The 18,940-nt window shown below is 43.8% G+C and overlaps 1 protein-coding gene across 1 annotated transcript in view; it reads left to right on the forward strand.

Annotated features, from left to right (window-relative positions):
- SLC24A3 (solute carrier family 24 member 3) overlaps positions 1–18,940 on the forward strand; it is a 148,903-nt gene that overhangs the window by 15,358 nt on the left and 114,605 nt on the right. Inside the window, exon 2 of the mRNA XM_031603372.2 lies at positions 8,561–8,698. Coding sequence (XP_031459232.1) covers positions 8,561–8,698 — 138 coding nt within the window. The remainder of the gene's footprint in view (positions 1–8,560; positions 8,699–18,940) is intronic.

Raw genomic sequence — 18,940 nt, forward strand, 5'->3', positions numbered from 1 at the left:
GATTCTCAGAGTAAGTACTTGGGCCTGTTCCTAGCCTGTTCTGCTCTTTAAAGGGTTTTTAACTGTCCCTGCTCAGTTCTGCTCATTGTTACAGATAGCTATGGCTTCTGTGATGGCTTTTTGTCCCTCTCTTTCCTGATTACCAGATGTATTTCTAGATATGTTTAATTTTAATAAATATAAGGGATAGATGTCCTGGGGCTTCTGTATACATTTGTCTGTAATTAAGGTAGGATTAATTGCATGAAATTGTTTTTAAGGGACTCTTATGAGATCAGCAGGCAGGAGCATGGGATAAAATGTATAATGAATACATTATGTTATAAATAATGGACACAGCCAGTGCACAGGCATCCCTGAAAGGTAATAGCTCTTTCAATATTTCATTAAGTGGGAACCATAGGGAAAACACTGTATGTCACTAAGGTAATTTTCAGCCTGGCTTAGTGACACATAGATCACTCTGAATGATCCCAACATGCAGCTGGGACCCTCTGTAGGGAGATATTTGTTGGCTGGAGAGTTGGTTGGAAGGGGTATCACTGAGGGCTGATCAAAGAGGAGGTGTTGATGGCAGCTGAAAGTAGAGTTTTGCTGCTGTTTTTTTAATCAGTTGCTGGTTTAGCAGCATGCATCTGTTTTGTTGGTGTTTCCCATCTCCTCCACATTCGTTTCATTATGTTCTTCTCCAGCTCTTAGGCTGTTTTGCAGTTTTACCTCTGCCAGTGCAGCAGGTAGTTCAATTGAGAGGCCTCACTGCAAGGTCTGAGTGGTTTGTGATGGTTGCCAAAGCCCACTGTGCCTTCACACACATCTCTCCAGGTCTCTCTGTGCTGTTTCCTGCTTCGTACTTCATTATCTGGCTATCAGTGAGGTTTGCTGAATTTCATGTCTTAGAGAGAGGGCTTTTAGAGAACAAGTCCAGATTCACTATTGTATGACGGAGGTAAATATGAGAGCTGGTGTATTCTCTGGGGCTGAGATCTCATCTCCAAGTTGGAAAGTACCTGGTGTGATTCTTTTGGTCTACAGGCAGTAAATAACAATTAAACAAATAACAGTTCCAGAGTTCTGTAGCGTAGTTGCAGAGAAGCACAAGGGGGAAGGAGCAGTAAGGAAAATGAAGGGGAGAAATGGTCGTCTTTGCTGCAAGAGATGTGTTTGTATTGAAACGAGGCACCAGAGCTCCCTTTTCACTCTTGTTTGTTTATGCAGGCAGGGCTGCAAAGGTGAGAATAGAATTAAACTGGGAAAAAAAGTCATGGTTTATTTTCTTTTCTATCTACTTTTTTTTTTCTTTTTTCTTTTTTTTTTTTTTTCAAAAAAGCTACAACTTCCTCTTTTCAATGTGTCCTTCTACAGAATTAGACTAAAAGTGTAAAAGAGGGAAAAACTAAGCCAAAATAAAATACTTGATTCCAAGCTGGCTAAAGCATTTCACCTGACCAAAAAGCTTTCCTTTCCCATGTCAGCTCAGAATTAGGTGAGAAACACATAAATGTGCAGGAGAAAGAAGAGAGTGTTCAGCTCTTAAACAAACAAAACCTCCCCCCTCCCCCAAACCACCAAGTCTATACCCTGTTATATGGGCTTGGAATACAACTGATTTTCCACTGCCTTTAGAAGATATATCTCCTCCAGGGAATTACACTCTTACTGTGTGACATTGTCCAAGTGTTTCAAGAAAAAAGGATCTGTTTGAGAACAGTGAGCCTCTCAATTACTGCTTTTTCAGCCATATAAAGCTTTGATTTCCAGGTTCAAGCAGCCACACTGTCTTGGAACCGTATAAAAAGTAGCACTCTAACTGGTGGAAAATCAGTTTTAGGATATTTTTTTAATTCATTATTGCTAACGTTTCCTTGCTACTTATCCTGAGTGAAGAAAACTGTGATTGAGTGACTCCATTGATACAGTCTTTGGGAATGACCTGTGTGACTTGTGGTGTAACCACTTATAAAGTCACTTCAGTAAAATGTATTACTGCTGCTACTCTTGCTCTTTGATTCTCTGCTTCTTACTCTGAAGGACCTTTTCTTCTGGTTTCACTGAGCTTTGGATGAAGCCCAGGTTTTGGACAGTGCTCTGGGAAGATTTGAAGCAGTGCTTGTGGATTGCCAGCAGTGGGGAGAGTTGGTAAATGGAGTTGAGGAGGTGGCCAACACAAGGAGGGACCCGGAGAAAGTTTTAGAAATGCAGAAAAAAGGAATCAGCGGGGACTCTGAGCATGTGTTGGTGAGGAAGCGGGGTGAGAATATCATCAGTGTTCAGCCCTCTCTGTTTGTAAGTGGGGAAATGTTAATGAAATGAAAGGCCGGCTGGAAGAGTTGGGATATGCCAGAAAAATGAAACTGAGAGAATCGAGCTAAAAATACAGAGTCCTGTTGAATGGATCAGTGGGAAACTGTCACCTTGAGTATCACGTGTGGGTTAGTGGAGACAGAGGGAAGAGTCCAGGGAAACATGATGAAAACGATTAGGGGCATGAAAAGATTATGGAAAGAAGAAAAAAAGCAAAAACCCACTGTTTGTCTTAGAGAGGATCTGAATCATGGGAGAAAATAATAGGGAGATTTAAAAAGTGGGGTTTTCTGTACTGTTCTGTACTGTAAAAAGTTTGGGGTGGTTTTCTGTACTGTCATGTAAAGCAAGAAGAAGGGAATGGCCAATTGAATGGTCAAACAGGTATGAGTAATAAATACACTCTAAATTTTTGCACAAACTGGTAATGAACACCAAAGGCAATTTCGGATAATCTCGTATCCTGTGACAGTTTTTGGCACAAGGTAGCAAACCAGTTATCTGAGCTTAAAACTGACACTGCTGAGGACAGCAGAGAAGTGCACGCAGAGGTGCATAGGTTCTTGCGGAAACCTAGTCTGCTACTTACGAGATGAATGCTATGGTTTCTGACATTGGCCTTAATGCTTCGCCTACCTTCCTGTTCCCCTTTCTTCTATCCAGACAGATAAACATAGAAATAAAGCTTCGAAATCAGATGGAAGAAACTGGCTGCTCTTCAAAGCCAGGTGTAGTTTTGTTTTTGCGTTTTCCCTGAGGATGCTGTATTTATGGTCTTAGCTGCTAATGATTCTGAAAGGAAAACGTCTCCCAAATCAGAGTGCAAAGAAAGATAATCCATTTCTGTAATGCTTACGCAATCCTGAGCTCAGATTACCCTGTAAAAATCCGTGGTGTGTCTGGTTGCTATAGGAGAAAACTGGGGCTGTGGGCTGGGTGGGTGCTCACCTGCTCTCCCACTGACACTGCTTGCACCTGGTTTGTAGTGTGGGAGCTTGGGCTTGGATGCACCAGATCTTCTCTTCCCCAGGAATATTTTCCTGTTGTATTCACTGTAGGGAAGTTTCAGGGTGAGGGAGATAATTCAGCTGGTTCAAAATAAAAAACAAAAAAACAACCCTCTGAAAACCGAAACCGCCACCATCAAAACAATAGATAAAAGGGACAGACGAGAGGAGGGAGGGCAAACCTATTCCAGAAAAGCTGTGCTGTTTTTGGCTTCAGCCAGCAGGATCTAGCAGTTTGCATAGAAAGTAGTTTATTGTCAGCAAGAGACGAGGATAACTGCCAACAATGCAAAGCCATTGGCAGCAAGGCATTATGCTTCGGAAAGGCCTCGGTGACAGATCTATCCCTTTGTCTGTCTGCTGGGCCAGCCTTTGCTTTGCCAGCCCTTAGTTGTGCAAGCTCGTTGCTTACAGCAGCTTCATTGCTTACAGCAGCTTCATTGCTTACAGCAGCTTCGTCTTCATTGCGCTTTGGTATCGTTGGCCAAACCCTCTGCTGTTGTAGGTCAGTTTATACATCGTGGTTCAAATTGTTATCCCATCTGAACATTGTGCCTGAGTGTTTCTAATTCTCCTCTGTTCATTCAGGGTTGTCTTGTCCTCTGACGTGACCTGCTCTGAATGAGCAGTGCTGTGACGCGCTTGTGTTACGGCTTTGCACACATGAAGTCAAGGAGGGCCTTCCATGACTTTGTTAAACCTCAAGACCCTAATTCATCCCCCTTACTTCCTCCCAGCTTCATTTTTTTTCTCTTAAAATTGTTAAGGTTGGAAAAGATGTCTGAGATCATCTAGTCCAACCATCAAGCCATCCCCACCATGCCCTGCTGTATCTCTTAGTGCCACATCCCCACGGCTCTGGGACACCTCCAGGTGACCCCAGCACTCCCTGGGCAGCTGTGTCAGTGCAGAATCACTTCTGGAGAAGGAATTGTTCCTAACGGCCAACCTGGACCTCTCCTGGCACAATGTGAGGCTATTCCTTCTCGTCCTGTGGCCGTTCCCTGGGAGCAGAGGCCGACCCCACCTCACACAGCCTCCTTTCGGGTCGTTGCAGAGAGCCACGAGGTCTCCCCTGAGCCTCCTCTTCTCCAGACCGAACAGCCCCGCTTCCCTCAGCCGCTGCCCATCACACTTGTGCTCCAGACCCCTCACAGCTCCGCTGCCCTTCTCTGCACACGCTGCAGCCCTCGGTGCCTTTCCTGCAGTGAGGGCCCAGCACTGAGCGCAGCACTGAGGTGCGGCCTCCCCAGTGCCAGTGCGGAGGGACGGTCACCTCCCTGTATTTTCTTTTCCCTCTGTTTATAGGGTAGCGTATATTTTTAAAGACTCAGATGAAAAGCCCGCCGTGCCATGGCCAGGCTCATGAAATGCCCTCATCTGAGTGACAGGGTTGGGGTCTTTTAATCATCGCCACTGAGGTCCAGCTGCATTTCTGACTTGCTGAGGTTCTTGCAGCTTGATGCTGAAAACAGATACTGTGAGATCAGTGTGTGACTGAGGAACACCAGAGTGCTGTGTAACATTATGAAATAGTACTCTTCCTGCTGAAAAGTGCAGGTTAGGATGTGCTTAGCTGTGTTCCTGCAGTGCAGAAAGTTGTAAACTGCAGCCAGAGCCATCTGGAATAGCATAAGGAACTCATGAGCTCCCACGTGAAGTTTTGGGTCACATGCAGAGCATTTTCAGAACTTTTGGGCAACTTGACCAGTTCTTCTTTCCACTCTGTTTCATTGTTATAAGTAGGGCAGATCAGTGATGTCGCTGGAGTGCGTGTTGTCACAGGGTTGCCACCCTGGCTTGGCAGCTACAGGGGTTCGCAGCAAACAAACACAAAAGCATTTGCTGTCTTATTTAAAGAGACAAGACTGTTGGCTTTCTGTTTCTAACTTTTGCTGTTTGTCCTTGAAAAGAAGAATTTTGCTCACTCTGTGCTGTTTTGACAGTCCTTCTGCAGAATATCAGATTTTTCTTTGTATTTTGCTGACTGGGATTTAGCATATATTGAAATTAATGGATCAGGCTTGTGTTTGGTGGAGCTGGGGCTCAGTTCCCACCACCTTTGTTGGATGATCTGAAGCTTGAAGTCAACGTAAGTTCTGCTTTAGGACAGATAAATAAAAGGTTATGATATACTTTGAAGAAAGCATTTCACCCACGCCTTTTATTTCTTCTTACTCCATTGAACCAAATGGGGTATAGAGGAGAGGTGATTAAGGCAGGGTTCTGAGGTTCAGTAGGGTGCAAGTAGTGCTGTGAGAGTACAGCTGCCAGAAAGCTGTTTAGGGCTGGGAGGAAGCAGAAGAGGTTTCTGCAGGAACTTCTGGGTTGCTGCAGCCCTTGTGGGTTCTCCCTCCTGCCTTCCCTCCCCTCAGCAACACACAGCAGCACTCCGATCGCTTGGAGAAGAACCTCTCTGCTTGGAAAAACAGCAAGTATGTGGAACTGAAACTGCTTAGCTTGATTACCCGTGTATGTTTATTATTAAGGAAGATGCCTGATGTTGCGTTATTGTGTGTGCTGGTTGTGAGAAACTCAGGCCACTTCTATCAGTGAGGTTGGTTAACTTGTAGCTCTCACCCACGCTCACAAATTAAACAAACAGTATTGTCTAAAGTTTATAAAGCAAGTGGAGAACAGTACAAAGTACCTAAAGCTTAAAATGGCGATGGTTAGTTTATCAAGGTGCAGACTTTCTTCTTTTATTCATTTATTTAGTTTTGCTTAGGAAACAAATTTCTTAAGGCTGCCTGTGCAACTGTCATTTTCCCCCTTCTTTTTTTTTTTTTTCCTCACTTGAATTTAAAACTATTGGATGCACAGAGCATGTGCTTTTGGCTAAGCAGGCAGACATGACGTCTAAGACTGAGCCGCATTATGCCAAGAATGCCATGGAAAACAGCCAGCTGTTTTTGTTGACATTGCTAAAACAGTTTCACTTTGCAGCACCAACGCAAAGCCAAAGAGGGGAGTAGGGGAGTAAAGCGAGGAACAGATAAGAAGTAATGAGATGAAGTAATTGTATGTTACATTGTGTACTGATATCCAAAATCAATGTGTGCTTTGTAAGCCTGGCAGCAAAACACGGGGTTCAGTGTTCGGCTAGAACCAATTGATCAGTTTGGGTCATGAAGCTGCTTCAGAATGCATGTGGTTTGATATGCTTGCTATGGGAGGCTTCAAGTTTACTGCACAGAAACACTTCTTGGTACCCAGAGAGTCAACTTTTAAGTCAGTTGCTTGCCCAGCTGTGATTGCCTGCTCTTTCTTCTCAAGATCCACTGTTCTGTTCTTTGTGGCAAGGTGCTGGTGCCAGCTTCTTTAGTCTTTTGCTGCAGTCTGAGACTGTTTCACTCCAAGCTCCCCATTTTTTTACTTACTGCTACTTCCTTGCCTTCTGAGTGGAGATACTTGTTTCGGTGCCTGATGGCCTAGGAAGAGACTTTGGGGTTTGTTTCTTAGTGTTCTCAACAGCAGTTGCATGAAATGCTGAAAAAAAACATGTTAGATGGCTGTGAAGGACCAACAACAGCATGCAGTGGTTTGCAATCAGCTCTGGGTCTTCTTAGCAAAGAAACTGGCAAGTAAAAGCAAAATGGCTGAAGTTTGGAACCTGTTAAGTCAGTAAATGAATGCACACCTCGTGTTTGAAGGACTACACGTGCTGAGGCATGATAGAGAGTAAGCTCAGACTCTCTGGTTTAAAATGGGTAGCACCAGCTGGGCTAAGGTTTATCCTTTATCCGTTGAATAGAAAGTTTCTGTTGTCAGTAGGTGTTTCTTGATGATTTGAAGTAGGTAAGACTGCTGAAGTATCTCGGAGGGATGCTCTGGCCCCATTCCCTGTGATCTGTATGGTTCAGAGAGCCGTGCTGGATGGGAGTAACGGTGCATTTGGGCTTAATAACCACTTTGAGAGTGGACATGGTTGTATCCTTATAAAGATTTTTATCAGTTGCTTTCTGCTCTGAGAGAAGCTGCTTACTTCATGTTTCTGAACAAACGCTTCATAATGCATTGAAAAGCTGTGTCTGGTCTGTTGGGAACATGTTCAGGAGCCCTCTCTCTGGGATCATCAGATGCTGACAGGACAAGAAGTGATGGCTTTAAGTTACGCCAGAGGAGGTTCAGGTTGGATATTAGGAACAATTCCTTCTCCAGAAGTGATTCTGCACTGACACAGCTGCCCAGGGAGTGCTGGGGTCACCTGGAGGTGTCCCAGAGCCGTGGGGATGTGGCACTGCAGGATGTGGGCAGTGGGCATGGTGGGGTGGGCTGATCACTGGACTTGGTGACCTTAGTGGTCTTTCCCAACTTCAGTGACTATGGTTGCATTGGAGATGAGATACTGAAATGGATCCATGTTGACCAGGTGGGTGGAAATAGCTGTTCCAACATTTATTACAAAACAGAATTTGAAAACAGTGATTGCTCTTACGCCTCAGTACCCTGTCCTCTCTGACACAGTCCCCCTGCTTCTGTTTTCTGTACTATGTGGGTTCTGAACTCCATCTGAAGTCACAAGGAACTGCTTGCTCTTAGGGGAGAGAGCTTTCCTAACACCTTCAGAGCACATTATTGATTCACAAAGAAGCCTGCTTGACTTCTGTGTCAAACACTGCATCTCTTAGGCCTCATTCAGCAGCAAGCTTGATGGCAATTGTAAGCAGAAGTGGCTTAAATGTCTTTTCAGAATGTGCAAAACTTGACAGTTTGTCCGATATGGAGCTAACGGACTGAGGTGCAGGGGTTAGTGCTTTTTGTTTGTTTCTCCAGGCAGCAATGGAGGATGCTCTGATTTTAAATCCATTATCGCTCTGTACTTCTTGTGAGATCTTAGGCCCACTTCTGTTAAGAACTTTTTCAATAAGTGGAGTTGTGGAGGAGTGAACCAGACTCCTCCAGTTTTTGGGACTAACTGGAATGTGGAGCGAACAGGATGTACCTTTCCAGTATGGTTTAAGAAACACTGCTGTTTTTAATACAAAGAGCAGTGGGTTTAAAATCATAGAATGACAGAATATCCTGAGTTGGAAGAGACCCACAAGGGTCACCGAGTCCAACTCTGGGTCCTTTTTGTACTGCGATGCCCAAAACTGCACGCAGTACTTAAGGTGAGGCCACACCAATGTTGTTTAGTGTGGGAAAATCGCTTCCTTTCCACGGCATACAGATGCTTTAAGCATTCAGGAACAGGATCACAAGTTGCTTTCCTGGTACAGTCTCATGTATCTACTGTTCTTTTGTTTTAGGTTACGATGCTTTGAGCTATTCTGTGGAAAATGATGGCAAGTGGAGCGGGAGACAGCTACTGCAAGCAAATGAGGACAACACGACGGAAGTCCCAGGGGACGGGGGGAAGCTGTATGTCAGAAATTGCACTGAACCAGGTAGGAATGATAGTTGCTTCCAGCCCCACAGTCTCACAGTTGACTTTCTTACTTCCAGAGCATTGGTTTCACCTATATTGCTGAAAGGTTTTAGTTATTTTTAGGTCTGTAAACATCTTTGCTGTTTTCTTTGTGAATGTGGACCATATGGATATTGCAAACTCTCTGTGGGTTAAGGAGAAGGCGTGCTGTCAGCTAGTGTGTAAGTGTCACATCTGCTGATAGCCAAGGCGTGAGGCTTGTGCAAAAAGCTGTGACATCCAAGGAGTCTTAAGTGTTTATTGCATGAACACCACACGCCATTGTTGTGATCAAATATGCATTGTGAATATGTGTGTTAGTACAAGTATTATTTGTAGCATTAGTTGATAATCTTATATTTAGTATTAGTGGCTCCAGCAAGTTATTGGCTAGACAAATTTTAGTTTGAAGTTTCACAGCTGAACTTCTGAGCTGATTTTCTGATGTGAAATGCATAATACAGCTTTTTCCTCAGGGAAGAACCTTAGCAAGGTACTTCTTATCTCTGTGACTCCTGTTTTTATGAAATCATAGGAGCTTAATGTCCTTGAAGCTCTATTGCTCCATTACGTTTGGTTGAAGCTGGTTTGCAGATACAGGTGCTTTTGGAGAAGGTGAGCACAAGCGTGTATCAAATGTGTTTTTTTGCTTTATGTGTCCCACGGCCTCAGGAGTCCAACTACAGCTAGAATGCTAACTGATTGAGTAGAAAGATTATTTAGCTTTGAGAGATGAGCTGATGTGCTCTTTCAAATTACATTTCCTGAGCTACTTGGAGACCTGATAGCAGCCTTTCAGTATCTAAAGGGAGGCTGTAAGAAGGAAGGGGACAGACTCTTTAGCAAGATCTGTTGTGATAAGACAAGGGGAAATGGTTTCAAAGTAAATGGGGGAGATTTAGAGTAGATATGAGGAAGAAGGCTTTTTTACACAATGGGCAGTGGGGCACAGGTTGCCCAGAGAGGTGGTGGATACCTCATCCTTGGAGATATTTAAGGTCAGGCTGGACAGGGCTCTGAGCACTGATGGAGCTGTAGGTATTCCTGTTCAGTGCACAGCAGTTGGACTGGATGGCCTTTAAGGGTCCCTTCCAACTCCAACAATTCTATAATTCTGTGATTCTATATGCAAAAAATTTTCCATGGATATTAGAAAAAAGAACAAGGGGGTATCTTTTCAGTTCACATCCAGTTGATTGCATCTTTTTTATTTCTACCCAAACAGAAGTCATTGAAATGTAACACTAATAAAAAAAGGGAAAGCTCCATAAGCTGTTCAGTCCTTTGTTTTTTCCTTTTCACATAGGAGCTTGGGTATCATTTCCTCAAAGTTCAAGGGAGGGATCGGAAGGGTGTTTCTTCATTCTTCAGAGCTTATGTAGGTTATGTACCACAGGAGTGAACTGTTTACTGTTCAGGAGAGAGAGCAGAAATACTGATGTGAATTATTGTTTTTTCTCTGACTTGTCGTGGAAGTACTACAGAATACATCCTGTGATGGCAAACAAATTAGGATTACTGTAGGTAAGAAGGCAGAATGAACAAGTTTGTGTTGCTTCTGTTGTTTCATGGATTTTTTTTAATTATTATTTTTTTATTTTTAAATTTTTTTTTAGCATTAGGATATAAGTGTAAATCGTGAAAGCTATGCTGGACAGCAGTCAGAAGTGTTTGACTTGTATTGCATTGAATGGGAATGGAGCTCTTTTGAAGAATGGAATGTATGTGTTGACTCCAGTGGGATTTCAGGCCACCTGCAGAATATTTCAGTTCTACTTTTTCAGCAAATGAAAGAAGTAAAAGAAGAGTTGATGGAAGAGATACGGTTAATAGCTTAGAAATGTGTTTGTGTTTGGAACGTTGGTTGTGTTCTGTAAGACATAAATAAGCAAAGTGTTCCTAGTGGTACTTTGAGAAGAATTTCAAATAATTTCATTTTCCATGTGACTCAGATGCCAGGTTTCTAAACCCTGCACAAAATGGGCCACTGGTTATAAGCCCATACAGCTTCAGCTTCTGCCTGTCTTTCTGCAAAAAAGTGATACATCTGTTCAGGAAATTGAAATGGAACCTGATGGTGGAAGTGGGCTGCTGAAGTTTGCTTAGGCAAAGACAACTTTAACTTCATCCAAGCAGAGTTAATGTATACCAGTATCTCAGGTTTACATCTAAAGCATCAGAAAGAAAACAGAGATCCTGTCTGCACTGTAAGCTGTCAAATCATAAGGAAATTATATAAAATCAAGCATTTTACCTTCTGTCTATTTTGGGTTAGAACTTGTAATAAAATGAAGTAAAACATTTCTGACAAAAATCCTGTTCTGAAACTAACTGCATCTCTAGCTAGAATTCTTGTTTTATGGTTTTATTTTACTTATTATTTATTATGTATTTGGTTAAAGGGTAGTGAGGAGAGAATAAAGGTTTTTTTTTTATTTTGTGAGTGCTCATTAGCTGTCATCTGTTGTCATCCCCAAAGAGCTGTGTTGTTAGAGCTGATATGAAAGATATAAGAAATTGCACTTTTGCCATCAGAAGGTGCTGATTCAAGAGAATCAAAATGTCCTGTTTAAATGCAGTTGGCTGATTTGATTTGTTGGATTCCAAACAGTGTTGCTCATCCTGAGCAGCACCTTCCATGTACATAGGAGCTCTGCTGGGGAGCTGGATCTGCCTGCTTGTCCTGTTGCTTTTGAGGAGGAACTGCTAGACCTGGAGGTGCAGGACAGCCTCATAGTTCCAAAGCCAGTTCCTGGGTGAAAGCCCTCTTTTTCTTTCCCTTCATGCACTCACACCTCCAGAATTCTTCCACATAGACAGAAAGGCTTTTTTGTTTGTTTGTTTTCCTAGCTTCTGTTTTACAATGAGAAGACCTGAGCTGTTTCCAACAAAAGTTTTCGTGTTTAAAAATGTAGCTAGAGAAAGAGTGGTTCAAATCAGTGCATAATTTTGACACTGATAGTCGTTGTTCAATGAAGCTGATTGAAGGCTTGAATGAACATTCTTTGAGGGCAGTAAGGACCTTCTTTCACTGGCTTATGTTAGTACTGAAGCCTGGATTCTAGCACTGAAGTGAAAATAGAGATCTGAATTAAGTGTAGTACTCAAGAAGTGCAAAAAGTCAGCAAACTTCTTTGCCTTTTCTTGGGATGGTAAACTTCTTTGTCTTTGACTGTTCCTACAATGGCTTTCAAAGTGTTGCTTGAGGAAATTGAGACAATTTAGCTGAAATTGTGGTATTGTGGAGCAAAATAAAAAATGTGGTGTATAGCCTGCAGTGTCTGTTGCCATTTATGAATTAACATAGTTTAATCCTTCTTAGCATCTCCATGGAACATTCTTTTCTGTGCATTTGGCCTTCAGCTGCTGCATCTTCCCTAAATCAGCAGCACAGAGTCTAGTTGGAGGCCTGTAGATAGTGGTGTTCCCCAGGGGTCAGAGCTGGGTCTAATCTCAATTAACTCAACATCTTCATCAGTGACCTGGATGAAGGGATAGAGGTGCATCCTCAGCAAGTTTGCTGATAATACAAATCTAAGCCGAGTGGCTGACACACCAAAGGCTGTGCTGCCATTCAACAACACCTGGACAGACTGGAGAGCTGGGCTGAGAGGAGCCTGATCAGGTTCAGCAAGGGCAAGGGTAAGGTCCTACACGTGGGGAGGAATAACTGCATGCACCAGTACAGGCTAGGGGCTGACCTGCTGGAATGGAGCTCTGCAGAGAAGGATATAGGGGTCCTGGTGGACCATGGTTGGCCATGAGCCAGCAACGTGCCCTGGTGGCCAAGAAGGCCACTAGTATCCTGGGGTACGTTACAAAGAACGCAGCTAGCAAGGAAAGGGAGGTGATCCTTCCCCTCTGCTCTGCCCTGGTGAGGCCACATCTGGAGCACTGTGCCCAGTTCTGGGCTCACCAGTTCAAGAAAGACAGGGAACTTCTGGAGGAAGTCCAGCAGAGAGACACAAAGATGTGAGGGGTCTGGAGCTTCTGCTGTGTGAGGACAGGCTGAGAGACCTGGGGCTGTTCAGCCTGGAGAAGATAAGGCTGAGAGGGGATCTCGTAACTTTATAAATATCTGAAGTGTGAGAGTGAAATGCATGGGGCCAAGCTCTTGTTAATGGTATGCAGCCACAGGACTTGAGGCAATGGGCAGAAACTGGGACTGGTACACAGGAAGTTCCAGGAAGAACTTCTTTACTTTGGGGGTGAAGGAGCACTGGAAGAGGCTTCCCAGAGAGGTGGTGGAGACTTCTCCTTCTCTGGGGTCATCTATAATTAAAAACGAAGTGGTGTGATGATTATATATAAGTTAAATATGCACTGTTTCTTCTGTCTGGAGATTTTGTTACTCTATAGAACGATAAATTAAAAAGTTGAAGATATATACCAGAGTTTAATGAGGTTCTAATACATGGTTGATGTGCTGATAGTAGTGCAAAATTTCCAGACTAATTTTGTAAGGTAAGTGATATATTGCCAAGTAATGGTATCATTGTAAGAAAATTCCCTATTGAAAGAGTCAGATGATTGCTATATTTTGTAGCTTAATTGTGATCTCTGCAAATTGTGAAACTGAGCAAGGAGTTGGACCAGACGACCCCCAGAGGTCCCTTCCATCCTCAGTCATTCTGTGACTCTTTGGTTCTGTGATTCTGTGAGATATTCAAGACCCACCTGGACACTTTCCTGCTCTACCTGCTGTAGGGAACGTGCTTTAGCAGGGAGTTTGACTACATCATCTCCAGAAGTCCCTTCCAATCCATGTGATTTGAAGGAAGACGCTTTCTAAAATGTTTTTTTTCCTATATAGTCCCAAAATTTAGATCTATGAACACATACAGCTAGGCAAAAGAGAGAGTTTTAAAAAGGCAGTTTCATCTTACCTGTTGGAGAGTGGGGAATGGAAGATAAAATGCCTTATTTTGAAGTGCGTTGTGCTTTTTATTTTGCATCACTTAGCTATTGTAGTTCTGTGATAGTAAACACATTTTTGCTTGCTAAAAGAAGGATTTTTTTGTTTATTTAACTGCATGTATGTTTTCAGGCTTACTTGAAATCCTAGCACAACATTTTCCATCTGCTATATTTATTTTCTGTTAGCTTATTGAATGGTCTAGCTAGTAGTGTTTAATTGTGAGAACTGCTCCAAATAGAGGTTTGAGGTTTTTATGCTTACTTTTACTTGAAACATACATTGTAGAGACATTAAGGGGCTGAAATGGGCATAATCCAGCTTAAAGACTGTATTTTGTAATTTTTTGTCCTTTTCTTGTAATTTTTCGCTCTGTCACACTGTTGCAATTGACTTGATAGTGTGGTAGCCTTGAGCAGTTACCTTTAAAATGCAGTGCTCATTCTGTGCTATGTAGGCCTGATTCACAGAACCCCAGGGATCTTGGAGCCCAGCATTATGGTACTTGGAAATAAATCTGTGTTGGGGGTGGCAATTAGGAGACTTGTTATTTTTCCTTTGAAAAATCTGTTGGGTGTAGCTGATATTGCGATGCTGCAGAAGCTTTCTTGCTAACACCTATGCTCAGTCAGCATTTACAGAGCTGGTGAGTAATTCTTTATACCCTTGTCCTTTTCATCCTTATTTTTCAGTCATGTAGTCAAACCTGACCAGCCCTGCCCTTTTGACTCCTTGGTGTCTGTTTGTGTATTTGACAGTACTATACTGGGGCCCCCAGTACAGGAAGGATGTGAAGGTGTTGAAGTAGGTCCAGAGGAGGACCACAGAGATGCTCAGAGAGCTGGAGCACCTCTCCTATGAAGAAAGGCTGTGGGAGGTGGGCTTGTTCAGAATGGAGAAGGCTCCAGGGAGATCTCACTGCAGCCTTCCAGTACTTGAAGGGAGTTTACAAACAGGAGCGGAGCTAAGTTTTTATATGGTCTGATAGTGATATCATAGGTGGGAACATCTCTAAACTAAGAGGGGAAATTTAGGTTAGATGCTGGGAGTAAATTCTTCACTCAGAGGACAGTGAGGCCCTGGCACTGCTGCCCAGAGAGCTGTGGGTGCCCCATCCCTGGAGGTGCCCAAGGCCAGGTTGGATGGGCCCTGGGCAGCCTGAGCTGGTGGGGGGCAGCCAGCCCATGGCAGGGGCTGGAACTGGATGATTTTAAGGTCTCTTCCACCCCAAGCCATTCTGTAATTCTTTGACAGCTGTTCATTCTCTTGTCCTGATGTTATCTGTATGAAGATGCATGGAATTAGAGATAGACAGTAAAATTGGACAAGACTTGTTCACGTCACAGAAAAGTTATATTGTTTAAACACTGATTTTAGGTTAGGTTTGGCAAATATTTCTTCTTAAAATAAATGATGAGGAAAGAGAGAGAAGTATTCATGTTACTTCTGGCAAAGTATCACTTAACCATGTAGTCCTGTTCAGCAGTGTGAGTCACCCACTGGAAGCAGGAAAAAAAAAAAAGACTTCAGTTGATGTAATGCTGAGCTTTGGGTCAGGTCCATGTGCTTGCAAACTTGGAGATCGGCTTGCACTAAAGATGTTCAGAGGAACTTTCTGTTAATCCAGACTTAATTTGTCAGCTGTCATGAAGGAAAGCAGACCTCTGTTCCAGGAGCAGCAGCTCTGCACTTAACGTGGCCTGCATTGACCATGGTAAGGCATGAACATCATGAAAGCTTACGCTCAGGGGAAACCTTATAGCTCTCTACAGTGACCTGGAAGGAGGTTGTGGCAAGATGGGGATCAACCTCTTCTCCCGTGCAACTTGCAGTAAGGCAAGAGAACATGGCCTCATGTTGCGCCAGGGGAGGTGGTTCAGGTTGGACATTAGGAAAAATTTCTTCTCTGAAAGAGTGGTAAACTACTGGAACAGGCTACCTGGAGAGGTGGCAGAGTCACTGTCCCTGGAGGTGTTCAAGGAGTATTTAGATATGTTACTATGGGACGTGGTTTAGTGTAAAATATTGGTTGATAGGTAGACAGTTGGACCGGATGATCTCAGAGGTCTTTTCCAACGTTGGTGATTCTATGATTCCATGGGGAGAAGGCTGCTGTGAGCAAAAGTGGGCTATTTCAATGTGTTGTAGCAAGCATTTCCACTTTTCAGATCAGTTGCAGCAGAGTGGTATTTTTCTGCATGCAGAAGATAGGGGAAGATAGGCCAGGAAAACTCCAAGATGGTGACTGCCTCATAATCAGGAGGCCACAGCAGAAAAAAAGGATGATGAAACCAGGCAAAGACTTTATATTCTGGACTAATAATTATCTGAGATCATCCATTCAAGCTCAAAAACTAGTGTGATGATGTGTGCTTTACAGTTTTGGTAAAACTGAATACTTTCATTTTTCAGAATTTTTTTGAGCTTGCTGCTGTCAAAAGTTAAGCTTTTTTTTTTTTCTGATGACTATTAAATACCACTGAGAAAATCTGATGGATGCATGGTGCATACAGGAGAGCTGTGCCAGGATTTTCCTATACCCTTTTGATTTGTGTGAGAGGAAAAGCATTATATTTTCTCATGTGTTATACCAGAAATCAATTGCTGAGTATACTGGAAAATAATCCTTTGAGTAAGTAAAAGTCTCTGAGGATCTAGTGCAGCAGTGATGTGAAAACAAAGAAATGTCTAAGCAATGGGGTAGTTATATCGTGCCCTGTGGCTCATGCAGTGTGTCACCAGACCAACTGGGATGATGATGTCCAGATTTTGTAGTGCAGGCCCACAGATGGTGGCCAGGTTCAGTAGGAGTCCATGTCGTCAGGCATGTTTGTAATGAGGAGGCAGCTCCAAGGGCAAGTTGTGAAGGCAGTCCACAGGTCAGGATCAGTATTCTCCACAGCCAGGTGTGGGCAGCTTTGGGCTAGTAGTTTTTGGTGGAGATTTGAGATGACTCTTTTTGGATCTGAGCTTCTCCAAAGGCCAGACAGGAATTGGTAGGGCAGGTCTGTCCACAGCCTAGTGCTGGTCCCTGTGCTGATGTTGATTCCTGTAGGGTGGAGAGAAGAGAAGCTCATAGATTGCCTCAGGATAGACATCATGTGTCTAGAAACTTATATTGGAAGCTACTTGATCCTTTTCAGTAGGATTCAATGCCTTCCTTCTATGGACAACCAGAAATATCTGACGGACTCCTGGAGGTGATCTGCCCTCTGAGGAGAAAGGTCTCTGAAGGGAATTGAGCAGCATGGCAGCAAGGGAAGGTGACCCCAGGCAGGTCAGTTGCCTGGGTTGGTGAGTTGGTGACCTCTTGTAGATGACTTAATTAGTGTGAGAAACAAAGGAGGGAGGAGGATGGTCCAATCACAGAATCACAGGTTGTACCGGATTGGAATGGACCCCGAGGGTCATGAATCTCCAACCCCCCTGCCACATGTAGGGCCACCGACCTCCTAATTTAATACCAGACCAGGCTGCCAGGGTCCCGTCCAACTTGGTCTTGAACACCTCCAGGGATGGGGCATCCACAACCTCTCTGGGCAGCCTGTTCCAGCACCTCAGCACTCTCTCGGTAAAGAACTTCCCTCTGATATCCAACCTAAATCTTCCCTCCCTCAACTTAAAACAATTCCTCCTTGTCCTGCTGTTACCTACACTTTCCAAGAGTTGACTCTTCTCCTGTTTATAGGCTCCCTTTAGGTACTGAAAGGCTGCAATGAGGTCACCCCGCAGCCTTCTTTTCTCCAGGCTGAACAAGCCCAGCTCCCTCAGCCTGTCTTTGTAGGGGAGGTGCTCCAGCCCCCTGATCATCTTTGTGGCTCTCTTCTGGACCCTCTCCAACAGCTCTCTGACTTCCTTGTACTGGGGGCTCCAGGTAGCAGAGTAGAGGAGGACAATCACCTCTCTGTCCCTACTGGCCACCCCTCTTCTGATGGAGCCCAGGATACCATTGGCTTTCTGAGCTGCAAGTGCACACTGCTGGCTCATGTACAGTTTTTCATTCACCAGGATGCCCAGCTCCTTCTCTGCAGGGCTACTCTCAAGGAGTTCTTTGCCCAGTCTGTATATATGCCTGGGATTCCTCCAACCTTGCACTTTGCTGTGTTGTACCTCATTAGATTCACCCAGGCAATGGCTGTTACAACTGATGTTTGCAGCACTGGAAAGCTTGTGCAGCAGTGAGAATGTGGTCCCTTCAGGGTCAGGAGAACACAGGTCTCCATGCATAGCCAGAGCATCCTGAGTCCTGCCAGGAAGCTGCAGGACTGGAGTGGGGATTTCTCTGTCTCCCTACCTGCCAGAGAGCTTGGGCTGGCAGCTGGAGCCCGCCAGCAGAGCAGTAATTGTTTGCGGCACGCTGAGGTCCTGGTGCCACCACCAGTTAGCTGTTCACTAGACTGACATATGCTTCTGCTGACAAGCTGTCATCATGTTCTTCCCCCAGCATTACTGCTTCTCATGTGCCTAGTTGCTGCTCCTGTGCCGGAAAGACTGCAAATAACAGTCCTGCTTAAGTGTGCCATTTTAATGTCATTATCAGTAATAGCAGGAAATGCTTGATTCCTACAGAAACGAAAAGACCTTGGTAGATTCATTTAGACCCTCAGGCACAAAAGCATTTAATTTTAACAGCCAAATAAGTTTTTATGCAATTATTTCTTCGTTTCCTCCACTTATTTCAACAGCAACTTTTCCTTTCATCCATATTACTCTGGTGAGTCACAGATTATGATAATGTAATCTGTAGTGCTTGGCAATGAAGTAAGCAACTCTTCCAGATTGCTTGCTTATGTTTATTTCTGTTTCTTTAGAAAGCACTTTTTGGTTAGAACTGTAAACCTTAACCCACAAGTATGCGTTATGTTGATTTTTAAAACCAAAACAAAAGCCAAAACTCCTTGTGTGAATTTGTGCTTTCTGAAGTCTTCTTCTTTATTTTGCGTATGCAGGCAGTGAGATGATCCATTGGGACCGATACATGATGTGGCTTCAAGAAAGGAGGAGGAGAAAATGTGGTCTTGTTATACCACTTTTCTTGGCTGTGGGAGAAAAGTTTTGCACTCACACTTTGGTTCCTGCACAGGCAGACTGTTCTTAGCAGTAGGTGCTCTCCTAGTTGATGCATCGTATCAGAAATGTTGTCTCCTCTGTGTTAGAACAGAGCAGCATGGTTCTGTTCCCTTGAACGTAGCCTTGGGTAAGGATGTGTGGAAGCATAGCCCAAATGGACAGTTTTCAGCCAAAAGAGTGGCAGTTATTTTGTGCTGGAAAGTAAATGATTTCTTTGCCCTTGTGTCCGAAGACTTG

The sequence above is a fragment of the Phasianus colchicus genome, chromosome 2 (genome assembly GCF_987193195.1).
Source record: "Phasianus colchicus chromosome 2, bPhaCol1.hap1.1, whole genome shotgun sequence".
NCBI lineage: Eukaryota > Metazoa > Chordata > Aves > Galliformes > Phasianidae > Phasianus > Phasianus colchicus.